The sequence below is a fragment of the Lathyrus oleraceus genome, chromosome 5 (assembly GCF_024323335.1).
Source record: "Lathyrus oleraceus cultivar Zhongwan6 chromosome 5, CAAS_Psat_ZW6_1.0, whole genome shotgun sequence".
NCBI classification, from domain to species: Eukaryota; Viridiplantae; Streptophyta; class Magnoliopsida; order Fabales; family Fabaceae; genus Lathyrus; species Lathyrus oleraceus.
In genome coordinates this window covers 476,125,969-476,135,737 of record NC_066583.1, presented here as the reverse complement: position 1 = coordinate 476,135,737, position 9,769 = coordinate 476,125,969, and the positions used below count along the sequence as shown (strand labels likewise).

The window sequence follows — 9,769 nt, the reverse complement described above, 5'->3', positions numbered from 1 at the left end:
AAGACACATATGTCTCATAAAACAATCGTTAACCAATCCTGTAATCTTGTTATTCAATAATCCATTATAGATAAGCGGCTTCGATATGGTGTGTCTCAATAACGAATATATCTTCTAGACAATAGTATCAAATATTTTTTGAAAGATCTGTAATCATGTGGGTCGAACATTTACTTAAACCGAAACAAAATGAAGATTATTTATAGTAAAATATATTAGATTTTTATAATACAAATAGGTAAATAAATACATACTTAAATACTATTAAAATATTGTAAGGTTTTTTTTTACTAACTTAAATTTTAATTATAAAGAAAAAAGTATGTTCTACAATTTTTGTTAGAAAAAAAAAATTTTAACAAAAGAAAGATTAGATATATAAGTTACAAAGTCAAATAATATTATAACCAAATAAAAAAAGTAGATATATTAAAGTCCACTTTCACTATTAACTGTTCACACCCTAAATATCACTAAAGTCTAGACCCCAATTTTGATTATTTCTAATAGTCAACGCCAAAACAATAAAAAAAAAATGAAGGGTATAAACCGTTATTATTCTGAAAAAATAAGGTCAAATACTAAACATAACACTTCATAAATATGTCACAAGTGGAAGACAAGACAACAATTATTTCCTACCTTCCTTCTCTTTTCTTCCTCTCTTGTCTCAAATCTCTTCTTTCTCATACTCAACAAGCATAAGGACTTGAAGTTTGAATTTGAATTTCATATAGACCCTTTATTTCCTTTCAAGATTTTCTTAACTTTCTTGTCTCAAAAACTAATCTTGATCACAAAAGGATAGAATTCAAGAAAGATTCTCTAAGGTAAATTTTGCTACTCATTATTGATTTTAAATTATGGTGGTAGATTGCGAAATTTTATACAGGAAATAATTATAATTCATGTGATTGAAAATATTTCTATTTTGACCGCAATTACAATCACAATTGTATCCGTGACTGATGTAGTCACAATTGTGGTTGCAGAGATATCAAAAAAATTGATGTTTTGGTCAAAATCGACGGTTTTAGAAACATTAATAATATCTACCATGATTGATTTTTTTCCCTTAACTAATTATAGTAAGAAATCATAGCTAGTTTTTCTTTGATGTTTTTTTTAAGGTAATTGAAGAAAACAAGATGGGTGTTATGTATGAAGAGATAAGAAGAAACCAAGAATTAGACTCAAAACAACACTATCACCAACAAAACAATTCAACACTATCAACTCCATTGTTTACAAACCTTATTGACAACAACAATAATCATCATCATGGCTATATCAACAATGAAGAATCTTTTACAACTGAGAATTATCTTCCATCCACAAGCTCGGAAATGGACACTATGTTATCCAAGTTGATGTCATCCAACAATGGATGGAACAATTGTGAAGAGACTTTGCAAGAGTTTGATGTGAAGGTTGTGAAGAAAGAAATAGGTGAACCTGTTGGACAGAATGGCGATTACACTTATGGTGGATCTGAGTTGATTTATCAAGGCTTTTCAAGTGGTTCTGGTAGTGGTTTTTATGGATCTTTTGGTGGAGGAAACTTTAGGGATTCTGAGAATTGTGCTCAAGATAAAATGGGTGTGAGGAGTTGCAATAATCTTGTTAGGCAAAAGAGTTCACCTGCTGGATTTTTCTCTCATGAAAATGGTATGAAAATTTTCTAACTTGCATAGATTTTAATGTGTTTTTTCACTCTAAACCCATCGGTCGGTCGGCCCGTTGTGACAAAGGTTTAGGTCTCGAGAGTATGCTCATCTCAAAATTTTAGGTTCGAATTCCGTCAGATGGTAATTATTACTGTGTTAGGTGAGTCCATACTTTAAATGATTCCGCTAGTGAACGATGAGATTGATTTTCTTTAAATAGTCTCTGCTAATGGATAGAGAGATTGATTCCTTTTGATAAATCAATCGCAAGGATGGATACACAGTTATAAGACTATTTGAATGTCTTTAAAAATATGAAAGATAAATTAGATCCAAAATTTGCTACAGTTAAATCATGACAGTTATTTATTTTGTCACGATTGAACTGATGTTTTCAAAAACTTATGTTTAGAATTAATTATATTTTATAAGTTACTTAGCATTTTACTAAATCAAATCAAATTCTTTTATTTATTTTAGTATGATTTGTTAATTGAAGGTGTTACAACATTGAGAGAAGACTCAAATGGACAAGAAACTTTACATGGTACACTTAACTTCTCATCTATGCCATCTACATGTTTGAAAAGAATGCCACAAATTGCTGAAAATAGAATCCAAAGTCTAGAAGCAAATGGTGACTCCAAATCTCATCATATGCCTAGCTTCACAAATGAATTTTGGGACAACTCATCTTTCAATGCTCAAAAAACAGAAACTGAAGATGAAATCATGTTTTCTACTTCAAATGGTTTGGAATCTCATGAAGCTGATTTTCGCTATCAAAATCTTGGTTTGACTCATCATTTGAGTTTGCCTAGTTCTTCAACTAAGATAACAACATCCATAGAAAAGTTTCTTCAAATTCAAGATTCCGTTCCTTGTAAAATTCGAGCGAAGAGAGGGTTTGCAACTCATCCAAGAAGCATTGCAGAGAGGGTAAGAAGAACGCGAATTAGTGATAGAATCAAGAAACTGCAAGGTCTTTTTCCGAAGTCGGATAAGGTATTTTAAGTCCTATTTATTTTCTTAAAACTATTTAATTTTAATTTTCTAAAATCGGTGTTCATTTTAAATCATTAAGAATGAGATAGAGAACTCATCAAATGAACAACTCTTTATTAAACATTGACACATAAATACCCGACACTTCACTTATATAAACATATCATACACAATATGTATCACACACCTTTAATATAAAATGTTGTGTATCAGACACCAAACACGCATTTAATCTAAAATGTCACGTATTAGACACAAATACGTACTAGGCACCAAACACACATTCAATATAAAGTGTTGCGTATCAAATACATGACACACCTTCAATTTAAATTGTCGTGTATCAGACACAAACCAGACACACCTTCAATATAAAATGTCGCGTATCAGCCACTTCATATTCTTTCAATTTAAAGTGTTGCGCATCAGACACAGATATGTATCAGACACATACATGTATCAGACACCAAACACATATTATATATAAAGCACATTCATTTTCAGCCTAAAGTGTTACTGCTACATAGCTAATAACCGTATGAAACTTTATATGCATTTTTGTAACTAAAAACTTGTAATTTTGCAGCAAACGAGTACAGCAGATATGTTGGATTTGGCAGTTGAGTACATTAAAGACTTGCAAGAACAGGTTCAGGTACTACAAAAGTTGAACAGAATAAACACATTAAATTATTGAATTTCACCAAAGTATATAGTATCTAACTAAATTTCTTTCATCTCATGTAGATACTCACAGATTGTAAAGAAAAATGCAAATGTAGAAGTCATGAGAAGCAACACTCTAGACATTGTAGCTGAATTACTCCCTTTAGATAGCAAAAGGGAGCATAATTTTTGTGTAAATATGAAAAAATAATATTTAATGAGTGTGCCAAAGTTGGCAATTGTAATGATAGAAAATAATGTTGATATTTGCCTATAGTATGAGTTTAGGTCCATGAGATTTCAATTATTTTAAAAATTTTGTCTTGTGATTTTTCTTTTAGTTTAATTATAGGATCATTATGTAATATCATGTTTATAGTTGGGGTGTTTCTTTGTAGCTCTTCATTTTACATGTAAAAAGTTTGATTGCAATACATACTAATCTTCTAGAATGTGTGATATTCAAGTGTGTGGTTCATTCATGCAAAAGATAAGAAATTATATGCCTTGAAACGTTGCATGAATTTCACCCTCACATTTTGACTTAGGGTAACCGGTTAAGAATAGCTTTTATTTGAAAGATCATTTTTAAACAATATTTTGGCTTTAAGTTATTATTAAACATTAGTCATTATTGTTTTATTTTATTTACTTTTACTATGCTTTTCTATATGTGAAATTAGTAACTTCCATTAACTACTGCTCCTATTTTCTAAGTTGTATTGGGCTATAAAATACTATTGCAATAGGAGCCACATGTAGTAGGAAATTAGAATCATATTTTTTTTATATTGAATGCAATTTTCTTTGATTTTCTACATTGAATGTAGATGTTAATATAGTATTAAGAGTATGAGATTATTCGGATAATTATTTTTCTCACCACACGTCATTTTTCTTTTGGTCCGTCAGAATACACTTTTTCATTGGACTTGAATACGAATAATATAATGATTTTCAAACAATACAAATCAAATTATTATGTTATTCGTATTCTGAAGAGTCTAGATGATCAGTACGCAACAGTCTCTTCCAGTATAATGTTGATACAATCTCTTCTTTCAATCAACAAAGTATTTTCTCTCTTAATTCAGCAAGAACGCCAATTTACTACTCAGATTGAAGAAGACAAGTTTGTTGCTCAGCTATTCAAACCTCACAATAAACAAAAAAAATTGGGAATCTACCAAATTCTCTCCTTCAGATTGAGGACGAGGTCTAAGGATTTTCACCTATTGTCAACTTGGACATACCATTGAAGTTCGCTTTAAAAAATATGGTTTATCGCCCTGCTTGAAGAAAGCCAACTTAGCTTAATTTGCATCATCTGAAGATTTTCCTTTAGACTTCTCAAAGGTTTCCAATGACGTATCCACTGACCTCCCATTAACCGGTTTCCTAATTGAACAACAACAAGCAATCTTGGCTCTTCTCAATCAGAAATCTTCTTCTCAAACATCCAATGTTCATCATATCAACACATCTTTTACATCAACTTCAGGTAACATTAACCTCGTTCTCTCATCTCCTATTGTCATTTATAATAGTTGGATTCTGGATACGGGTGCTATAGACCATGTTTGTCACTCAAAACACATGTTTACACACTTAATTTTTATTACCCTTATCCATGTTAAGCTCTCTAATGGATCTATCCTTGAAACTAAATTTGTTGGAACTGTGTATTTCAATCATGATTTTTATCTAAATGATGTCTTATATATACTTAGTTTCTGCACGAATCTGATTTTTGTTCCTAAAATGATTCAATTTCTTCTATGCAACATCATTTTTAACTTTCACCAATGTATCATACAGGGGATCCATACCCTGAAGAGGATTGGTGCAGCTGAGCTCCTTCATGGCTTATATTTGCTCACCTATCCTATCTTACCAAATACCTTTTCCAATTTTACTCTTAAACATTCTATTTATTCTTTCAGAAACTGTAACTTATGGCACCAATGTTTGGGCCACCCCTCTGACGACAATATCATTCATATAAATAAATTTTTTTCATTGCCTAATATGTTCAAATCCCCATCCCCATGTGATACTTGTTTTGCTGCTAAGCATAAGAGACTCCCTTTTCCCGTTAATATTTTTCATTTTGCTCAATATTTTGATCTTATACATATGGATATTTGGAATCCCATTTATGTCTCCTTTATGTTTGGACGTCGTTATTTTCTTACTGTGATTATTGACCATGGTCGTTTTTGTTAGATATTTTTAATGCGGCATAAGTCTGAAACGTCTACTTTAGTTAAAGCTTTTGTGAATTATGTTAAAACTCAATTCCATTGCAATGTCAAAGCATTGAGATCTGATAATGGACCCGAACTTACCCTTCAAAAAGTTTACTTAACTCAGGATATCATTGTTTATTGGGAAATTTGGTAAATAACCGCTAGTCTCTTATTTAAGGTTACTTACAGGATCAACTAGATAATCCTAGGACATAGTGTTAAAAGCTCTTGTTTGTAGTTTGTGTAGAAAAAAAAAGGATTTTGACTTGGTCAAAATCGTTTAGAGAGACAATATGAAAGGTAATTTCAACAATGTCAAAAAAAAGGGTAGAATTTTGCAAAGTAGGTGTAAAGTGACAATGAAGTTAAAAAATAAATGAAAGTAGATTGGCAAAGAATATAAAATGAAATAAAAAGCTTTGCGTTTGAATGAAAATGGTGTTTCAAGATTCATACATTTTCTCTGTGAAACTCATTTCTTCTAACGTTGGTACTTTGAGTATTTTTTAGATTTTATAGTGAAATCAAATGAACACTCAGAATCCTAACACTAGAATCCCTATTTATACAGGTGCAAAATAATGGTTTCCTAACGTTCGTTTCTTCAGCCTTTGCCACGTAGATTCTTTGCATGTACCTCGCATCTGAATGTTCTCCGCGTATTCCTTGGGATAAGACTGAGAAATAGTTTTTCACCTTGAACAAAATTCCTCTTCACTCCCAAATAACTGTTGATTGACACACTTTGTTAATGTCGAAAACTTGAATAATAATGTCGTCGAAATGCTAGAGGAATTACCCTTTTTCCTGGGACACACCTTTATGGTTAACCCCCTTCCTTTTGGGACACACATTTATGGTTAACCCATTTTCCTTCTTGAGACACACCTTTATGGTTAACCTCATTTCCTTATTAGGACACAACTTTATGGTTAACCCCCTTCCTTTTGGGACACATCTTTATGGTTAACCTCATTTCCTTATTGGGACACACCTCTATGGTTAACCCTCTTCCCTTTCTGGGTTATTACACCATAATTTGGGTTGGAACCTTCATGGTTATACATATATTTCCTTGGTTTTGACACCACTTTTATCTTCCTTTCCTTGGATTAAACACCACAATTTGTTCACTTTGGTTTAAACATAGCTTCAGTCAACTTTTACATTTTTCCGGTTTAAACACCACCCCCGATCTATCTTTCTTTTAGTATTAGTCCTCCGAACTACAGAGCTTTGACTTCCTTATTGCAATATAAGGATACATAGGCACGAGGATGTGAATCCTTGGCGAGCACTTTTCTTTCTTTTCCCTCTTTCTCTCTCTAGTTCCATAAACTATGAGGCTCTGACTTCCTTATTGAACTATGAGGGTATGTAGGCATGAGGGCTCCAATCCTCCTCGAGCACTCTCTCTCTCTAACCCATTTTCTATTTTACAGGTACATGAAGATAGTAACTCCCATCCGAACAAGAGCAATCAAAACGGTTTCCATGGAGTATCATGGATGTGATAACCCATTTCTATGTACCCTTTGGGTTTTATCGATATTTTCCCTTCCCTCTTTTGAGATAAATAAATTTTGATGGTGACTCTGTTGTATGTTCGATCGTGCGACACGTTCGAGTATATTCTGTCCAACTTTACATATTATCCACCTTCTCCCTAATGAACAAAGGTTTGAGACGATACATCATCCTAGGGTATGGCCTATAAAAAATGGCATGTTACTCCTCAATAACCATTGTTCATTATATAATAACATAGAGTCTTTTGATTTGCAACCTTATGTTGTATGTAATCCTCCTCAGTCTCTGACACCTTTGAGACTCTATCATACTCTGTTGGAAGAACATAAATTATGCCACAATTAATTTGAAAGTCATCTTCAAATTTTGTGTCGAAGTTATCTTCGACCTTCTCATCATCTAACTGAGGAGTGTATTCTAGAGTTTTATCATCAGGTTTAGGAGTGTATTCAGGGGCTTCCTCCTATGGTTATGGGTTATATTTAAGGAATTTCTCCTATAGTTACGGGGTATATTCAGATGTCTTCTCCCTTTCCTTGAAACCATATTTACCCAGATGTGTTACCCTCAAGGATAGTCTTTAGTTAGCTATTTTATTCTCTTCATCACTCAGTTTCCTTGTATATGGTTTCTTCTGAGTTTTTGACACAGCCATATCGTGTTTCTCCATAGAGGCTTCATGCTTGGTTGCAAAGGCTTCTCTTTCATCCTTCTTCTGTCTTTGGTGATGCCTCTACTATGTCTGTGTCACAGGGTTGTTTCCCTTGTAGTTATAAGGGATGTGTGACTGACCCTTCGAGACCTTCTGACTCTTCTAGTCTGGCTAACCTATATTAGGGTCGACCATTTTCCACTTCGGCTGATTTTTTCCCCACTGGCTCAAAGGCTTGACCGACTTTCCTTTGGGTACATTTCTTGGGGAACGATAAGTTATCTGATAAGGTTGTCATAACTGCCTCCTATATTCTTCATTTTTGTGGGAAACACCTTGTCACGGTGGGAAAATTTTGTTATTAAGCTATTGATTAACTCAACTCATAAAAGTAAGAGTCGCCACCAAACTTTATTGTTTCCAAAGGGAATAGAAAAAAGGTCAATTAAAACCCACAAAAAGGTAAAATAACAGAGAAATCTGGATATGGGGGTTGGTTATGCAAGGGGAAGGTATTAGAACCCCTCACATCTATGGACTCCATAGGAACACTTGCAAATTTGTATTTATGAAAAAGATGGGTTGTTTGTCGATTGATTTTAATTTGAAAAGACATTTTATCATATTCGAGTGGAAAACTCAACTTACTACCCACAAATATGAGGAAATGAGAATTTGCATCATCTTGATATAGAGAACTTTTACATGGACTTTCTCACAAGCACGTCTCAATATTCAAGTGGAAAATGTCAATCGTTTCTCAACTATTGTACAAGTATAATGGTTTGCATCACTACAAGAATAGACTAATATTCAATCTTTTAAAAAAAAGGCTCTTACAGAAAAATGCACAAAGGCACAAAAAGAAGTTTGATGAGGTTTTTCATTTATAGAAGTTTGGAAAAAAGGTTTAAGTATGCTTAAGTGTTTTTAGCATTTATTGAGAACAAGATTTTCTGGATCACTTGACAAAGTTAAGGTATATTAAAAAAATGTGTGAAGTTTGAAAATAATAAGTTTTTGAAATAGGGAGAAGTTTTGAAAATTGAAGAAGTGGAAAGGAGAAGAAATGACTATCCTAAAGCGTAAAGTAAATGACATGAAATAAAATGTCTCATTGTAAGGTAGCCCAAGAGGAAACCTTTGTGTGTGCAAGTGTACTAACCACAAGATGGAGCAAGCATTTGACATTGGTCAAAACAAGCATTCATTTCCCTTTGGATTAAGCAACAAGATGAATAAGCACATGATAAAATGAATTTCAAAGGTCCAGATGAACAACAAAGCCATAAAGAAACATCCAAGTCTTGAATTGGAGATCAAAATGTCCATATGGATCAGAAGGTCTCTGATGAATCACAAAGTATTAGACATACTCTAAGCAAGGGAAGGCACTAAGTCAATAGGTCCAAAGTCCAAGATACTCCTCAAGCAAGGGATATTACCACAAAGTCCATAAGATTAGATTAAATCTTTTAGGGTCTTAACCATTTTATCATGTTTTTGTTCTTTTGAAATAAGAAAGCAATAAAGCAAAAAAATAAAAGGCAAGAATGTCAATGACATGAATGTAAATAACATAGATTTAAAGAGCATAATGTAAATGTTAGTAGATTAAATATACCAAGTTAGTGATAATGAGACAAGCAATGTATGTGGCAATCATGTTAGAGTGTTTATACAAAAATGAAACTCTCAAGGCATGAAGCACAATTGTTCAAAACTCAAAAAAGAAAGAAGAGAAGAAAGGGTAAAATTAAAAGCAAACTCAAGTATTTGACTTAGGATCCACTATCAAACAAGTCAAAGGACTCAAACATATGGCACAACCTAGAGATCATCTATTACTAACTCAAAGTGTCAAAAGTATGATCAGATGATCATTTATCAACATATTGAATTAGAAAAGATCGAATCAACCTAAGAGACCATTTATGGATGACTTGAAATGTAGAAGCATTGATCAACCAAGTCAACAACTCAATTCAAACAAAAGTCAG

At 32.8% G+C, this 9,769-nt stretch overlaps 1 protein-coding gene across 1 annotated transcript; it reads left to right on the top strand.

Annotated features, from left to right (window-relative positions):
* The first annotated feature begins 607 nt into the window (after positions 1 to 607).
* Positions 608 to 3,790, top strand: LOC127085539 (transcription factor bHLH130). The gene is made up of 5 exons (XM_051026056.1): positions 608 to 830; positions 1,131 to 1,668; positions 2,167 to 2,672; positions 3,259 to 3,327; positions 3,420 to 3,790. The coding sequence occupies exons 2-5, from the start codon at positions 1,149 to 1,151 to the stop codon at positions 3,489 to 3,491; spliced, it is 1,167 nt and encodes a 388-aa protein (XP_050882013.1). The 5' UTR covers positions 608 to 830; positions 1,131 to 1,148; the 3' UTR covers positions 3,492 to 3,790.
* The last annotated feature ends 5,979 nt before the right edge of the window (positions 3,791 to 9,769 follow it).

Bases quoted from the DNA above. Each gene is read 5' to 3' on its own strand.
- LOC127085539 (XM_051026056.1), top strand. From the start codon at position 1,149: ATGGGTGTTATGTATGAAGAGATAAGAAGAAACCAAGAATTAGACTCA. The intron at 1,669-2,166 runs GTATGAAAATTT...TGTTAATTGAAG, and splicing joins ATTTTTCTCTCATGAAAATG to GTGTTACAACATTGAGAGAA. The intron at 2,673-3,258 runs GTATTTTAAGTC...GTAATTTTGCAG, and splicing joins TTTTTCCGAAGTCGGATAAG to CAAACGAGTACAGCAGATAT.